At 43.1% G+C, this 18,012-nt stretch overlaps 2 protein-coding genes across 5 annotated transcripts; one reads left to right on the plus strand and one right to left on the minus strand.

Moving 5' to 3' along the window:
• Positions 1–111: 111 nt before the first annotated feature.
• On the plus strand, positions 112–13,680 carry pabpn1 (poly(A) binding protein, nuclear 1). 4 transcript variants are annotated; one of them, XM_063483991.1, is made up of 8 exons: positions 112–293; positions 399–588; positions 4,003–4,111; positions 5,042–5,109; positions 6,532–6,638; positions 6,915–7,002; positions 7,651–7,802; positions 13,101–13,680. In XM_063483991.1, the coding sequence occupies exons 2-8, from the start codon at positions 454–456 to the stop codon at positions 13,294–13,296; spliced, it is 855 nt and encodes a 284-aa protein (XP_063340061.1). In that variant the 5' UTR covers positions 112–293; positions 399–453; the 3' UTR covers positions 13,297–13,680. The 4 variants fall into 4 exon arrangements, with proteins under 4 accessions (XP_063340061.1, XP_063340060.1, XP_063340062.1 ...); XM_063483990.1 differs by having other exon boundaries at positions 112–588; XM_063483992.1 differs by having other exon boundaries at positions 113–588; positions 11,888–13,214.
• A 632-nt stretch (positions 13,681–14,312) lies between these two features.
• Positions 14,313–17,878, minus strand: ngdn (neuroguidin, EIF4E binding protein). The gene is made up of 11 exons (XM_063483715.1): positions 17,835–17,878; positions 17,497–17,556; positions 17,323–17,394; positions 16,949–17,086; positions 16,774–16,858; positions 16,573–16,625; positions 16,327–16,441; positions 15,963–16,137; positions 15,208–15,361; positions 14,562–14,625; positions 14,313–14,449 (listed from the first exon to the last, which is right to left on the minus strand). The coding sequence occupies exons 1-11, from the start codon at positions 17,853–17,855 to the stop codon at positions 14,430–14,432; spliced, it is 957 nt and encodes a 318-aa protein (XP_063339785.1). The 5' UTR covers positions 17,856–17,878; the 3' UTR covers positions 14,313–14,429.
• Positions 17,879–18,012: the final 134 nt, after the last annotated feature.

The raw sequence follows: 18,012 nt of genomic DNA on the forward strand, positions 1-18,012 counted from the left end.
TGTTTCATTAACCAATAGGAATGCGGCTAAGACCGAAGAGGTTGGTTTAGAATCCTCGGTTAGCGAATGGGAGGGAGATTCTTACGCCTGCAGTGATCCATGGCTCCGCCCCTGGCTTCCATTTCTGAACTGAAGGGACGCCGCCGCTCTCGCGTATAGCCCTCGCCTTTTTTTATACACACATTTAAGTACATAAACTAGGTTATCTGTCGTAAGTTAGGACCATTTCCTAAAGGTAGCGTGAATCAGTAGTCCCCGTTCATCGTGGTATGCTGTTTGAGTAGTAGCTAGAAGTAAGCTAGCATTTTATTCCCCATTTTAACTTTACTAAGCGGCGTTTTCCGCCGTTTTTTTTCTTTTCGCCGCCCCGCTCACTCTACCCCCTTGTGTGTGAGTAGGGGCCTGCAACGTTGGTTTGGCCACGAGGCGCGTCGGTACAGTTGGAACAGGGCGATGGCGGAGTTCGGTAACGGACTGGCGGAGGAATCTCTGCTAGATTCAGACCCCGGACATCCCGAGCTGGAAGACCCGGGTGTCGGTGACGAAGAGCCGGGATTAGAAGAGGGAGAGGCCGCAATTGAAGACCCGGTAAGTGAAGGGCATTGTTTCTAAAGTGGAAACCCACATGAATACCGAGACACTTTGTGGTCGTGGCGGAGCAGCTAGTAAAAGCAGGCGAACAATTTGTTGATTTTTTTTTTCACCCTCCACACGAATCTTGGGTCACATGCCGTGTGCGTTACTGCTATCGCCAGGTCGGTGTTAACCGCCATTGTGGTTCACGCAGTGCAGTAGAAATGGGTGGTGACATGCGTGGTGTCGGCAGCCATCTTGGCGCAACAGCGACGCCAGTTTCTCTGCGCCAGGGAGCAGCTCGAGCCGTTTGTGGGGGGTGGGGGGTCCTTGTCGCAAAAAAATGCGAGACGGAGATGCAGGAGACAGTTAGGGGCGAGGGTAGGACAGGCCGCCGCCATTAGCCGCCGCCGCTGTGCGAGTCTACCTCCTTAAGAAGGCGACCTGCTAACGGTAATGACCTCTTTTTATTCCCTTTACCTTTATCATTTAACCGGCTGTGGCTGCTGCATTTCAAGCGCCGGTTTGCGCACACGCGAGCGAGCGGCCGCAGGTTATCGTTAGCTTAGCAAGCCCGACCATTAAAGGCTGCGGATAAAATGACCAGCGGACCTGTCAGCCGTAATCAGCAGTCACGAGATGAAATGCGGCATTTGCACCTCAAGCTGCTGGGCCTAACAGCAGCTGGCTTAGTAGCCGTGAATATTAAGCATGTGATAAAGGGTCTTTGTGGCTAACATGCTAGCGGATTTTAACAAAGCTTGTGTGGCAGTGGCAGACGTGCACCTGACCATCTTTGTCGCCTATTTTTCGGCCGACAATGGGGGTAGAGTCGTGAATCGCTGCTTGTTGGTGTACACGCTGTGTAATTGTTAAAAATGTACAATTTGCATTAATCAGCCCAGTTAGTTTTTTTTAAAACATACATATATATATTATTATTATTATTTTTTTTTTCCCTCGTGCAGCTAACACACGAGTGCACAATGGCTGGGATTGTCTTGAATGACCAGGTGAGGGTTTTGAGGATGTCGGCCAGTGAAAGCGTGGCGTACAACGCAGAAGAAAGGGGCTGCGGTATTTGAGGGGCTGGGTTTGCATCCTTCACTGTTTAGCTAGACCAAGGAGAGCAAGAGAAGGGAGGGGAGTGAAAGAGCTTGCACTGAATATGCGACAAGACGAGACAAAAAAAAGAAAAAAGGGACAGAGAGAGAAAAATTGGAGTCGCAACATGCCAGCGGTGAATGGCTCATCCCAGCGGTCCTGCTTTGAATGTTGATCACTTCCCATCCATCCATCATCTCAGTGTTGGTGATATGTGTCAGAGCATCAGGCGCGTGAATACACGCCGACCGAGAAATGATGGCGTCTTTATTAGCGTGTGCAGCGAGTCGCTGTGCAGTTTTATAGCCCGCTGCGGTGAGAAGATCTGAATTTATTACAGTCCGGTCTGTGTCGCTGCACCCAGTTTCACAAAGAGCTTTTTCATTACAATCCTGTCAGTAGTTCCGGATCGAGCTGGAGTGACTCCCACTGTGCTGCAGTGCACCACTGTCAGACAGGAGGGTCCACTTCCACATGAGGGCACAGCCAGCTCACTGTTTATCTAATAATAATATAAGTTTATTGGCATTATTTAGTTTTGCGGGATTGACCGCAGATCTCATCCTCATCTCGCTGCTTCATCTTTCCAAAATGGCTCTCCAGCAAAAATAAACACATTTTCTTGGCAATTAATATGCATATAACCATGTAGTGATGTATGCTGTTCCAAAATAAACTGATAATAGAAGTTCATTTTTAGGCTAAGGTGGCATTTTTGTTACAAATATTGCGTTGTAAGCACTTAAACAGTGAATGTTACCATGTTTGGACATGATGTTATTAATCATGTGGATATTTGAAGTGCTGTTCGCCAACACTGCTTTGGGGCTGGATACTTAACCTTGGTTGGTAACCTTTTTATTTTTTATATATACATATATACTGCTCACGCATATCGTGGCCTGGCGGTCCTCTTTGTAGTGGCTTTAAGGTCCGCTTTTGACTTGGGGGAGGTACCTACTATTAAATTTAGGCAGGATGGCAGGGTATACTGCAAAATGTGGGGCATGAGAATAACTTTAGTGCGCATGCAGTGCAGGACTAGATTGAGGGTGCATTTAAACGTGGAAGAAGTCCAAGTACAGGGTTTCCCCTGAGATTATCTAAGGGGCTTAGATCCTGTCTGGGATCTGGGGTTGGAATGTTGGTCTTATTCAAAGTCTGGATCATGTTTTTTGACTGTTGTTGTTACCATATTTGGATTTATTTATTTATTTTTTAAAGCTGGTAATTCTTGTCGGTCACACATGTTAATATTAGTTTGACCCAGAGCTGGTCCTGACCTCCATGGAGCCAGAAACTTGTGAGCCATTTTAAATGTGAATTATTACACACTTCCAGCTACAGTGCTTTATAGAGGGAATTATGATGTAGGTGTTTAAAAATGCAGCAATCCACACAGAGAGACCAATTAATTTGAAGCTATGTAAAACAGTATTTTGCAATTGCATCACAACCAGAGTTCATTAACACAGAGATGGTTAACCTGGTCATACGGATTGGTGACTATTTTGAGGCTAATTTCCCACCATGTTTCAGCTTGTTTCATATGATGATTTTCTATAGACTGGGTGAATACCAACTTTGTGTGTAATACGTGCCTATTGCAGGAACTAATGACTGCACTGAGATTTGATTCTGTTGCCTGATATGTATTCCTGTCCAAACAGTATTATGTTGCTATTCAGAAAGTGCAGGTTTGTTATCACAAACACACACACACACACACAACCTCCCACACATCTTCTTCCAGTTGTAGTTTATAAACAAAGTTGCCCTTCTGGCGTTTTTAAATGTAGCCTCATGTATACCTGGGTTATCAAGACAAGCTGGACAGTGATGCACTGCAGTATCTACTTCATCCTCCCACTGAACCTGGAAACACTGACATTCCTTTTTGACATGTGGGGAAGCACTTCATGCTGCTAACGTTTTTACTTTTACTCCAAGTCCTCTCTTTACATTTGTTTGGCTTACAGCGTCCTCAGAACTGCTTGCATTCTTTCCCTAAGCCTTTTTGTGGTTCTGCCTAAATCTTGCACATATGGATTTTACGACTTGTAGCCGATATAAAGTCTCTCTTTATACTGAGGTCATGTCACGGTCACGGCACCATTTCTTTTGCTAGTTTGCCAAATGGGTGCCTAAAAATATTTCCAGGATGTGCACGCACTTGATCTCTTTCTGATTTATTCATTAAATCATTTTAGATTTGGAAGTTGGTGAAGATGGCTCCAGCAGTAACTGGCATTGTGTTATTGTGTTGCGTTGAGCTGTGCACATGATGGACTGACGGCTCTGATGGAATCTGTGTCTGTGCTGCAGGAGCTGGAGGCAATCAAAGCCCGAGTGAGAGAGATGGAGGAAGAGGCAGAGAAGCTGAAGGAGCTACAGAACGAGGTGGAGAAACAGATGAATCTGAGCCCCCCACCAGGTGCGTCTTCTTTTTTTCTTTTTTTTTCCCCTCCAAGGCAGACGCCTTCATTTCCCCCCCATCTGTCCACATTTGCCTTCTCGTCTCGTTCTGCTGTCACGTTATCCAGTGAGGGGAAAGCCCCATAATCATTTCAGTCTTATTATCTGTTGTGTGCTCGCTTAGAAATAATCTCACTTAGTAAATGTAAATGCTACACTCATTTTCAAGCAGTGATCCCAAACCAGTTTAGGATGTGCATTAAAATATGGGTTCACTTCAATGCTTGGTTACAAGTTCAGTACATGTCCTTATTGATTCTCCCAGTTTATCACGAGCACAGTTAAGGTTTGGAAAATAATTTAAATGCTGCTGCTTCTCCTGTTTTCCAGGCACAAAAAGAGGAAAAAAAAACAGCAAAAAATGAAATAAGCGAACAAAATATGAGCTTTGCCTGATAATATACTCTTCAGGAATATATACATATTTATATAATCTACAACTATAGATTTTGTAATCTGTAAATAACTCATGTAAAGTACATTATTTTAATATTCAATTCCATGTTTTTAACCCTCAGAGATGGATGTTTTTTTTTAAAAATACAAACAAAAATCTAAATAAATGATAAAATAGTTTACATCCTTCAGAACGTTATATAATGCATGAATCTGAATGCGTGTCTGTGTATTTATGTTGCTTAATTACACCATGTGAAGGAGAAACTATGATTTTGTCATTCTTGTGTAATGACAAAACTCTTGAATCAATTGTCAACTCCATTTTTGCCTTTATACCATCCATTTGATCTCATCTTTTTATGGACTTTTCGATTGTAGGTGCACTACATCTCACATTTGGAGTTTAAAAAGCAGTAATTTGACCTAATATGTGTTTCATTTCAATGTTGTTTCCCATGTAGATTTATTCTGTCCTCTCTCCTCTGTGCAGTTGGCCCTGTCATCATGTCCATCGAGGAAAAGATGGAGGCAGATGGCAGATCTATTTATGTTGGAAATGTGAGTAACTCTTTGTGTCATGCAGATTCTATTTTGGCCACATTGTGTCTTGATTCTTGTTGTCGTGTCTGACATGACATCATGGAAATAATATGACTGGGGAAAAACCAGTTGTGACACTGAATCATAAGTACTGGCCCTATTAAAATCACACTCCCGTGGTCTAAGCAGTAGGTGGGCTTCCTATTTTTTTAGAGTCTGTGCATAGAAATTGCTTTGTGCCTTTGATCAATCCTGCAACCAGTACAAGATTTATTCAAGGTGTTATCACTTTGGACTCTTACCAAGTATTTAAGCATTCACGATACTCTGAAGAGTCTTTAAACAATGAACCAAAAATGAGTGAATGGTTTATTAGATGAAAAATTAGTCCCTGGTGCTGCGTTTGGTGCTTTCCATTTGCTACTCTGACATAAAGCAGTGAACTGGTGGCACCCAGGCAACACCTTCTGTTTCCAATCTCGGACAATAAGGCTACGTTCACACTGCAGGCGAAGGCGCATCAAATCCGACTTTTTTGACCCTATGCGACCCATATCCGATCATGGTATGACCGTGTGAACAGCACAAATCCGATCTGAGGTCACTTTCGTGTGTGGTACTGAATCCGATACATATCTGATCTTTTAGAAAGCGACTGCTGTTTGAATGGTCACATCGCATTAAATCCGTCTTTTACGTCACTGACATAAGACAGACGCCAATTATCAGTGCCGGAGAAGACATCGTGAACGCTTCCTGGCCATCCAGTGTAGATGTTAGTGAAACTGTTGGGAAGACAATGTGAACATTTTATTTGTATTGTATAATCTGCAGATTCTGACAGAAATCTGCGACTATCCTTTGAAGCACCGCTGCGCTCTAAAACAGCAATAAGGATCATTATTAGGCCATATGTAAATATCAAAATAACTTCATAACTTAAAGCAAAATTGGGAAACGTAAAGTCCGAAACAAGTCTTTATATTAACGGCCATCAGTCAAACAATATTGTTTGCTCTGGGTCTAAACAGAGCGCGTTGTGTGTGACCTCTTCTTTTGCACATGCGGGCCGCCTTGAGGGTTCACACTAGAGCACGTTTGCTGTCACATTTTATTTGTAGTGTGAACAAGCAGACAAAAAATCGGATTTGATCAAAAAATCGGAATTGAGCATTAAGACCTGCAGTGTGAACGTAGCCTAAGTCTGGTGGTTTGTGGGAATCTTTTGGGCGTCTGCCTCACTGGTATCTCTCAGACAATTTTAAGGCAGCTTTTTACTTTTGACCTGGTTTTGTGTCACATTGTAAATACATTCAGTGTTAGTTTTTACTTTTGTGCTTTAATATTTTTTTTGTTGTTGTTGTGTTTTTAATGTATAATACAGCGCTGGTGACGCAGCTGTCTTGATGCTAACACTTTTATATTTTTTTCTGTCTGCAGGTGGACTACGGTGCTACAGCAGAAGAGCTCGAAGCTCACTTTCATGGCTGCGGTTCAGTAAACAGAGTCACCATCCTATGTGACAAATACACAGGGCATCCCAAGGGGTAATGATCAGAAATTCTACAGTGAAATGATATTATTGCATATTGGTAGCTGGATCAGTCAATTAAGAGTATGAGCACATTTTAAAAGCTTCTCTAGAGCTGGAAAGTTGATTATGATTCCTTTTATTTATTTCATATAAATCACCTGCAAATCAGTTTTATCTTTGGAAAAATATGTTTTTCTTTAGTAATTACCAAAGTTTTTTTTGTAGTGCTTTTTTGCTTATAGATTAGTTTTACTGTAGCCAAGTGATTGATTTTATTTTCCCCCTGCAGGTTTGCCTATATTGAGTTTGCAGACAAAGAGTCTGTTAGGACAGCCATGGCTTTGGATGAGTCACTTTTCAGAGGAAGGCAGATAAAGGTGAGACATTTTCGAGGTTAAATATCTCAGCTCCTTGAATGAAGTGGTAGTGGGTTTTTTACAGTGTGTGGATCTGAGAAGTGTCAGTTTAAACCTGAGACTTAAATTTCTCACCGAAACATGATCATGATCCATCTCGAAACACTTTGCAGTTGCAGCATGAACTTAATGGGAGCAACATAATTTGCAGCTACCTCACCAGTGCAGTAACAGGAGTAGTGTTGACTACATTTAGCTGATGTGGTCATAATAATCACTGGTCATTCTGTCTGTCCTGGATAGGATTGTCCTGATTGGTTGCATGTCTGCAAGAAGATTTTAATGTGTTTGTTGTTTTTTTTTTTGTTGTTGTTTTGTAGAAATGTGGTTTTAGTGTCTGATCTTCAATTTATTGGCTCTTTTCTGGTCAGAGTTTCCCCAATATTGAGACTGGTCAGTCTAAACTAGAAGGTTCTCTGTTTTTCTTGCTGTGGCAGATGATTAGAAGCACTGATTTTAAAAATACAAAAACACAAAATTGAAGCTAAAAGGCAAGGTTGTTGAGTTTTTACTACAAATTAAGAGGAAACAAAATTTCTTTCAGTGTGAAAACACAGAAGATGGACTGTTTGGATGTTGTGGTTTATGCAAGGTCCCCTTTTTCTTTAGGTGGGCGCTAAGAGAACAAACAGACCAGGCATCAGCACCACAGACCGTGGCTTTCCACGGGCTCGGTTCCGATCACGGGGAGGAAATTTCTCCTTGCGTGCACGCTACTACAGTGGCTACACACCACCTAGAGGCAGAGGACGGGCCTTCAGGTGAGCTGACACAGAGACATCCTCATGTCTGACACCAGGGGAGAGCACATCACCTGCATGCATCCCACTCACTGTTTGCACTGAAAGGGAGCACAGGAAAAGCGAGGCAGACAGTCATGATGAGCCAGAGTTGACACTGGTGTTAAAGAAGGATTACGGCTTCTTGTAATGTTTGGTATTTAGAATTCCTGAGGAGGCCCCGTTAGAGAAGGTACCGGTAGTCTGGCAGAGGACAGGGATTATAATAAAGTAAATAGACAACTTGCCTAATTAATTTGGGGCAGATTTTCAGTTTGCAAATCAGAAAATAATGATTGACTGGACAGAGGGCTGGTGGGTGACATTTGTCACGTCCCTCTTAATCTGAGCATGTGCTTGTCCAGTTTTTAAGTCTTCCAGATTAAAATTGATTAGTATAGAGAAGGTAAGTACAGAAAGGGCAAAAAGCCCCTTGTACATAGAGGTGGCCAATTTGAAAAAGATTATCATGTACGAATCTTTAGTGAAGTGAATTTAGTGAAGATGACATCATTAACTATCGTTTCCCCTCACGATTACAGCTTTTCTCAGTACCAGAGCTGACAACTGCATTGTACATATAGGCTGTGTATCCTGGCAACCGTATGAACAGCTAGTCATGTGATCGATCATGTTGGATTAAGTCCGTGCAATGCAGTAACAAAGTTTGATCAGATTGCCCACCCCTATCTGATACAGAAGTAAAAACTGTGCGAGCTGTGGCATAGAATTAAAAACACTTATCATGATATTATTACTTGTATATCAGTTGCTATACCCCCCCCCCCCCCCCCCCTTTTTTTTTCCTCTTTATTTTATTTGGTTACATTCATAGAATAAATAAATGACGGACACACATTGATGTTTTCTGTAATAATAAAGGCAAAAACACAACATGTAGCAGGGCTAGCTGGTTGTGGGATTCATTGCATGCTACATCACATTATGACCATTTCAAGACGGGCTTACGGACTCGCTGCACACCACCTTCTTCCTCCCAGGCTGCACATGCACTCTGCATAAATTGGATCTGTTTGGGCTGCTGCCAATCAAGTTTCTGCAAACTTGACTGTAGTGGAAAGTTACTGGTGCAAAGCTGCAGCACTTGCACTGATGAGGTTTTTAACTTCTTTGGGCCACTAATGGTGCAGCAGCATGCAAACCATTTTTAATAACTGATGTTTGGGCTTTGTGATGGTTGGTTCGCTCACCTGTAGCACTGGTTTACTTAAACACAGCATTTATCAGCAGTGGTGTAGTGAACACACTGATGATTGTGTTGTCTGGAAAATCCAGCAAAGTCCGTTTACTGTTATGTGGCTCTGTAAAGAATGAGAGAAAAAGCCTGGTCTTGATCAGTGTGTTGTGCACTGGGATTCTGGTGGCTCTCTACATGCAGTATTTTCACAGTCGCACACACACACAGTTCTGCTTTGGGGTCCTGTCAGTGGGTTGTTGTGCATCTTGTGCTGCACATGGAGGTAGTCTCTGCAGACTTGGTCGCAGTGCAAGTTTGCAGCATTTTGTAGTTACCATTTTCCACCTGGGGTGAAAGTCTTTAAGATCTAGTGTTGCAAAAGTAATGAGTTTATTCTGAGTGTTATTGATGTCACCTACTGTTCCTTCATATAAGCTCCAGCAAGTCCTTATAGCCTTCTTTCATTACAAAACTCTGTAGAAACCCCACAGTAGAGCTCAGTCTGTGGAGCCATCTTGTATTTTTTTTTCTTTTCTGTTGAGACTGAGTAAGGAGGTGTGGTGCCAAACGCGCTGATCAGCATGCCAACTTCTTCACATCCACTCAGATTTAAGACTGAGAGATTCTGATTTGATTGCCTCTGCAAATCATCTGGAACCTCGAGGGCCCAGGCTCTTTCTTAATACTAGATGTTTAACAAACAACATGTTCCAGTAGAAAGCTGCTGCAACAATGAATCCATTTGCCAAGTTCTTCTGACAGGCCCTATTTAGCCTATTTTATCATGTGATTTTTCTATTGTTTCATTTTTGCCCTTGGACTTAACTGGGATATTTGTGAAAGGACTCCCCATTTCAGCAAGGCTGCTTTTAAATAACCACAGGAAAGGATTCCATCTCGATTTGTTCCTGTGTTAGAAAGTGTCTGAACCTCAAGGTCAGAATCTCTCTAATCAGTCTGTGTACTCACTCGAGCCACTCCCACACATACCAAGAAACCCTAACCCTGATAGTTTACTCACTGGGATTTGGCCTGCGTTGCACGACAAGGCACACAAAGACTTGGGCAGAAACTGAGAGGATTGTATGTTAGATGAAGTCTCCTGAAGTTGAAAGCACTCCATAATGAAGTGTTTGCAAGCTGAAAAAGTGAAAGGAGCCTGTAAACGTTATATGACTTTAAAAGCTTTAAGTGAGCTTGGGCCTCCAGTCGTGCCAGTCACGTTATCTGAGGTTTTAAATATGCTGCTCATTTTGACTCACATTAATGATGTATAAATATTTCTGTGGTTTCCATCTGTGATTTGATGTAATTAATAGACTCAGAATGATAGAAACCCCCCTCTTGGGTATTACTGGTAATACTGCAGTGTATCATCTTATTATCTTACAGCCTTGGTTCACGTGTAATAATCAGCCACAGAGTGGCTGAACTGGCCTTGATAGCAGAGGCGAGCTGAAGAGCTGTGCGTTTGCTACATTGTGAATTCATCACTAGCCTGAAGTTCATAGTCATCCTAACAAGTTTCACTGGTGCCTTGTATTGCTGTGGGAAAGGTCCATGGTGAACAAACGCGTAGCTAAAAGTCTTTGCATTGACCTGTTGTAAGCTTGGGAAGATTTCACAGCCCGTGTGACGTCTGTAAGTCACGTGTGTTTCGATTGGCTTTGTTTTAGAAGAAGCAGAGATTTAATCAAGGCCCCGCTTTGTGTTCTGTGCCTAATCTGCACCTGAAACCCCGACAGAAAGCCAGAGCACAAAGATGATCAATCATGCTAACGTGCACTTAATTGACCTCTGGCTACACGTCTTTTCTCTGATATTGCGTCCATTAACATCATCCTCATCTTCCCAAGCTGCCGTGGTGAAAAGCCAAGATTTTGATGTGAGCCAGAAGACGCACGTACTGAGTAGATGATGTGGAAGAACCTGTTGTTTGTGCCTTTTGTTGTGGACGTCCTTGCATGTACATGACCCCCACCTCCCCCTCTCCTCCTCCTCTTCCTTAACCACCTCCCCACCCCCGCCACCTCCTCCTCAGACACGGCACACACCTTCCAGCTCAGTTTCAGCCTTCCAGCGTTCACTCCCAGAAACGAAGGTTCATTACTGCAGCCTGACTTCAGCATTTAGCCCATCAACCGCTGGACTTTTGAGTCCCAGTGTGACCTCTTTGTGTTTGTGCTGCTGACTGCATTTGTTTGTGTGTGTGTGTGTGTGTGTGTGTGTGTGTGTGTGTGTGTGTGGGGCTCACTGCCGCCTGGCTGTGTATCAGGTGGTGATGCGTGCGGAATAATAGTGCAGTTTATGTCCCTTTTTTAACTGTGAATGTGTGTGTTTGTGTGCACTGTGTTGCTGGGGGTATATGTGTGGTGCTGTTTGTCCTCAAGGTCTTTCCCCACAGTGACCCCAGAGGCGGCTCTCGTACAGAGAGACACACAGAGAGAGAGAGAAAGAGGGCGAGAGAGTGCCTTTGCTGTCCCCTCACACCCACACACTAATCATTTTATCTGGAAATTAAACACTTTTCCTCTCTTGACAAAGCTGCTTTCAGCTACTTTCACCACTATTCTTCCACACTGATTTGTTTGTAAGATCAAAGGCACATTTTATTTTTAAAGATGTCTATTTAGTGATTTGTGAACACTGTCCTAAACACACTGTTTTTCTTTATTTTATTTTATTTTTGACGTAGTTCAATATATTCATTCCCCGTTCACTTTACTTCCAGGACTGAAATTCAGACCCTTCCTCTGCCCACAATCGCACACATGCACATATTTATTTACTACATCGCACCAGGAAATTGGTGTCCGTCTTCTTAAGCCAAACAGAAAAAACTCACCCTCTTTTTCTCTCTCTTTTCCAGGGGCCGAGGGCGAACAACATCGTGGTATTCCCCTTACTAAACACCCTCCTCCCCCATCCCAAATACTTCCTTACTATCAACCCTCTCCCCCTATTTCTGTTCCCATATTAAAAAAATACAAACACACACAATGAAAAAGTCCTTTCCCTTTCCCCAACAATAAAAGAAGAGAACCCCAGAAGAGAGAAAAAAAGACAAAAAAGGAAAAAAAACAAAAAAAAAACAAAAACACACTTCTCCTGGACAGAGAGACTGGCTGGCCGCAGTGTGAGATTGTGTGTGAGCGTGCTTGTGCAGAGGTTGATGCGGTCGCCCCTGGTAAGGTATACGTTGGCCTCTTGGGGGAGGGAGGGGAGGATTACTATGGCAGTGTTTGTTTGTTTTTGGTTTTTTTGTTTTTGTTTTTGGAAGAGGGAGGAAAGGTGGGGATGAGGTATGGGGGGGGGGGAGAAGATGATGGTATCTCAGGCTGCAGATGTGTCTCCTTTGGTCTGGCTGTGACCTCCTGCTTTCACACCATCATCAACACAGCCCACCCACTCACCACCGCCTCCACAGCAGGGGGGGGGAAAGAGAGAAAAAAAACGTACACAAGAATACACATTGTTCTCTTTTTTTTTTTTTTTTTTTCTTTTTTTTAATGTAACATAGATATGTGAAACTTCCATTAGCTATCAAATATTTGTTACGTTTGTGGTTTGGAGTTTGTCATTACCTGCTCGCACCCTCTCCGACCCCTTGTGTGTCTCCCATTCTCTGCCCCCTCTTAACCCTCCTCCCCCCACCCCTGATTTATTTTTTTTTCCTAACGTTTCCTCCCCTCCAACCTCTCTTCCTTTCATCACAACATGGATTGTGTTGTGTGCTGTCAGCTTGATCTGTGGACAGTGATGGACCTTCAGTGTTCAGTGGAGTTGTATTTCTTTTTGTTTTGGGGTGGTTTTTTTTGTGGAGGGGTTATTGGTTGTGCTGCCACATCCTTGCCGCTTGTCCATCCTTGTCACCTTCAACTCAGGCATGGCTACAGCTCTTTTTTTTTTTTGTTTGTTTGTTTTTTTGTAAATTCTTTTGACAGGCATCTACTGTTTTTACTCTTTATTTTCGTGCAATCCCTCCCCCTCCCACCCCTTTGTTCTTCCCCTCCTTCCCTTTGTGCACCTTGTCCCCTCCCCCCTCCTCTCTCTGTATATTAGACCACTTCTTGTCGTTTCAGGTTTCAGGACCAGTGGAGGCTGACAACCCCTCCCCAGGTGGCGCCGGCCCCCCCCACTGTCTCTGCAGCGTCTCTCTCTCTCTCTGCTCCCGCTATGCACACTCACCCCATCCTGTCAGTGTGGGGGGGCGGGGGAGGGGGACAGGGCGACCACAGGCCCGCCGCGGGGGGCATTTACTACAACAGCAAACGCTGATGACGCTTTTAGTCCTTTTCACACTTCAAATGTCTCTCACACACACGCGCGCACACACACACACACACACACTGTTAACAAATACACACACCTGTTCAACATGCACCACAGCACACGGCAGTACAGATGGCACTTAACAGGCAGCCAACCCAACACATGATTTATATACAGAGAGCTGAAGCCAACATAGCTGAGTGGCAGGCAGGTTTGCTTGAGAGCGAGGAAGGCAGGACCAGAGACGAGGGTGTTTTTTGGGGCGCCCCCTTTCTCTGACTACGCGCAGTGCAGTCACGGCTTGTCTGAGGAAGGCCGACGAGCTAACAGCATCGATTATTAATTAAATGAAAGGAGTGGGCTGGAGCTGTTATTTTAGGGTGGGGGAAGTCAGGGGGGGGGGTTTGTGTGGAGACTTTTTTTTTTCCTTTTCTTTTTGAAAAGGGGAAGGGGGTTTGAACAAATGTTTTGCTTTTTTTATTTTTATTTTTAACCCATGAGTCTGTAATTAGAAAAAAAAAATAAAAAATTGTGTAAAAAGTAAGTGTGCATGTGTGCGTTTATTTGAATTTTACACCAATTCAAGGTATTTAAATGTAATTAATAGTATTTAGGTGGTACTTCCAGGAAGTAATGGGAGGCGTGGCTTTATTTTCAGAATGAATCATTTAATTCTAGCCAGTCATTAAAATACCAACAGCTCCTGAGGTTATGAGGCTTGACGTTACTTGGGTGTATAATATACTGTATATATAATGTCCAGCAGTTGTGCAGCTTTGTCCAGGCTGACTGGGCTTTCTGTTAGACCCAAGTTGACTGCATACTTCTTCCCCCCATATCATCACAGGTCCCCCAGTAGGGGTTTAGTAAGACTACAAAAAGTTCCACTGTTTTTGTTCCAATTAACATTACAAGGGCCAGTTTATTTTGAGTAGGCAACATGACTGCCCTCTACTGGTGACATGAGGAAAAAAGGTCTTACAATGAGAGTCCATATAAATGTTTATTGGGGGGGGGGGGGGGGGGGGGTATTCACTGTAGGATACAGGTCATGAGGAATTGTTTCTTTATTACAATGTTTACAGAGACTTTATAACAATTAGCTGCTGGTAACATCTTCTGTCATGCTGTCCTCAGGTCTACTTGCGTTTCTTGAAAGCTGAGGAGAGAAAAAAAAAAAGGACTGCTGCATTTTATTTGAATAAAGACAAATTTTTAATAATACTAGTTCACAGGTTAATTTGGTCTCGGTGGTATTTCAAAGTCCTTACCTTTTCTTTTGGTTTTCTTCTTCATGAGTTTCTTCTTTTTCTTGGGTCGTGGGTTATCCCCATCCTGCACGTACACAGAAAATGCATCAAAACCACATTAAGACTGTAATCTAAATAAAACTGAGCCACAAAGCTCCCATTCATACTGTACAAAGATGGGCCTGTTAGCAACACTTTGTAGCTTCTCATGGTGCCCAGGACAAAATCTAAACATAGCACATCGATTTTTCCAAGACTTCCTAAATACACACGGGTTTTTCCACATCTGCAGGCAGGAGAGAAGACTATCGGCAAGAGGCTGAGCGGCCATTACTCTGACTTATTAGTGCTTTTTATGACAGCAGACAGTTAATTAAGACAGGAAACAGAACAGAGCCACAGCATGCCAAACCTGTGTAGGCACGAAGTGTAGCTGCTGACAGCAGCACTGCACCAGACAACTGAGTCACCACAGCACTCAGCATTTTAAGGTAAACATGCCAAACCTCTTGAAAATATCCAACTGGAGCCTTCTGTCCAATTGTGTGCTGGTAGCAGCTCATTTTTAATCCCAGTCAGTATAAATGATGACGTCTCAGTTCGGTTTAGAGATTAACCAATAAACAAGGCAGAAGCTCAAAACCAAAATACAATAATGTAAACACACCTGCACTGCCTCGCCACCGGTCAGAGCTGTGATGTCACCAAAGTGTGTTATACTGCTCAGCTGGTTGGACATGGACATCATGCCCCTCTTCTTGGCGTTCCTCTGATGCTTTGGCACATTGAGACGCACCATCATCGACTCCTCGTAGTTCTTCCTGTGTTGAGGTAAACACTTACCATTTACACAAACCACCAAGCAAAGAAAAAAGAAAGATGATGCTGCAAGGTCTTGACTGAAAGCACTGTATCACCCCAGTATAGCTCTTTACTCTGAGACTGCTGTTTTACTTGTACTTCCCAGGACATTTAAAAGTATAATGGGAGGCAGAGCATTCAGCTTTCAGGCCCCTCTTCTGTGAAACCAGCTTCCAGTCTGGATTTTATGTGATTATACACCTCTATGCATTTAATCATTAGTTGTTATTAATCTCTAATGTATTTTGACTTGTCTTTCTCCCTTCACTCTGAGCCTGGTTCTTCTGGAGAGTTCTTCCTTTTTAAGGGATTTTTTCCTTCCCACTGTTGCCAAATGTTTGTTCACAAGGGCTTCTCTGACTACTGGGTTTTTTTTTTCTGTGTTATTGTAGGGTCTTTAAATCACAATATGAAGTACCCTGAAGTGACTGGTGGGATACTCTGCTGTATAAATAAAACTGAATTTAATTAGAAATTTATGTCACAACACTTCCCATCTAAATCAAGTAGCAGACATGACCACCTAACACCCTTCTGTATGTAAAGTAAATGAGCAGGAACCTGTGGAGCTCCTCGCGGCTCTCCCGCTCGCTCTGGAAGTCCCGTTTGTCTCTGATCTCCTCTGGGGCATCGCTGTACTGCTGCCTCAGCTCCTGGATCACAGAACTTCGGAGTGCTGCTTGTCGATGACGCTCCAGCTTGGCGTTCTTCTTGTCTGCCTCTGTCATGTCACCATCTGGATGTAACGGGTTTATTTTTTGGTTAACAAACAAGCAGGAGAAGAAAAAAAAATTATAAGTTTGCTATAACAACCCCCCCCCCCCAAAAAAACCAACAACAACAACAACAACAACAACAACAAAAACCTAACAAAAAAAACCAAAGCAGTATTGAAGTACTTTATCAAGCAGACCGGTGACATTACCATAATGCACTGGGGCAATCTTTGGTGGTATATATTTCTTGCCACTAGAGTGGGCTGCTTTCTTTTCTGAAGCTGCCTTGTTCTCTGTTTCGTCTTCAGACTCAGATTCACTGAGCTGCAAAAAAACAAACAAGCATTTATCTTTCCTACTAATACAGGAAGCTGATGTTTGGATGCATGTGTTTACAGTTTGATAATGTGACAATAAAAGAAGGAACCGGAGCCATCGTGTTACTCTGGTCTTACTTTGCTGACGAGATTCTCTGGATTGGGACGCAGCTGCAGTGGGTCATTTTCAGCTGAAATCAACAAAAGCATCAGACACGGTTACGCCTACCATAAGTGGATAAATGCAAATCTTGCTGTGCATCGAATCTGATACGCATCCTTTCAGTCAAAGCTTTCCTAGACTGCACAGTTCTGAAAATCTGATCACTTCGGTCTTACCTAAACTGCCGGTAACAGCCGTGCGCACGAGTTTATCAATCTGATACTTCAGTTTGTGGTCTAGAGGTCGCATCTTCTCCAGGATCTTCAAATAAACAACAACAACAAATCAAGATTAAAATAACACATGTTGACTGCAGAGAAAACGAACAGCGTCACTTTTACAGCCTCTTACCGTTCTGATTGTGACCACTCGGTCTAAGGCATCACTGTCTTTTATTTTGCCTCCTTCCGTCTTGATGCTGATCAGGTGAGTGAGGTCCTGGAGATAGAAGAGCAGCAGGTGGTACCGAAGGTCCAAGAAAGACAAACCCTGCAGGAGGAGAAGGCGGACAGATGGTCAGAAAGGCCTACAGGCTGCACTTCTTTCCCTGATCTAGAGAAATGAGAAATCCTGCAGCAAGTGTGTCATTACTTTTATTTAACACAGCCTCATTAAAGAGGATGCATCAGTCTTGCCTGCTCCTTTCAAACCAAACTGGACTCTGGTCAGATTACCGTAAAGACTGGACCTGAGGAGAACTAGCATTTCAAATAGTCATTACGCACCTTCGACGTTTTCAATGCCCCATCTTTGACTTTAGTCAGCAGCTCACGGACAAGACCCGTCACCGAGGCCACCTAAAAACGAAAGAACTTAGATTTATCTCTTTATTACGGCCACAAACACACTTTATTTCTGAGTTAAACTAAACATGACGGGATTATTCTTTTTGTTCTTACCTGTTCAGTGAGATTATTCAGCAGCTGTACAGCTTTCGGCAAATCGCTTTCAATCAAATCCTAGAAGGCAGTTAAATTACATGTAAGAGATACAGTAACTGAATTTGTAAACAGTGTCCGTACTGAAATACCAGCTATTCGACATAAAGGTTTGTTAGCTAGTGGCTAGCTCGTCAGGCTAGCCACTAGCTAACAAAGCAACAAACCGCTGTGGTCCTCTTTAAAGCACCGAGAAGCGTTTTCGTATATTTGTACATACTAAAGCGGAGTAATGTTTCGCATGTAAACACGATATGACGGATTAATATATAACAAGGAGCTAACTCAATTTCACTCACGTTGTCAACAGGAGCAGCCATTTTAACGCCACTGTACCCTACGGAAGCCGCAGCGGGACAGTAGTGCTACTGAGTTTGGGATAGCTCTAAAAACGGTTACAGACGTTACTACTGAGTGAGGCAAAAGAATGGGACACCAGTAGCTTAAATGACTTCTATATTACATCTATCCATCGTG

Source organism: Pelmatolapia mariae, linkage group LG9, assembly GCF_036321145.2.
Source record: "Pelmatolapia mariae isolate MD_Pm_ZW linkage group LG9, Pm_UMD_F_2, whole genome shotgun sequence".
NCBI lineage: Eukaryota > Metazoa > Chordata > Actinopteri > Cichliformes > Cichlidae > Pelmatolapia > Pelmatolapia mariae.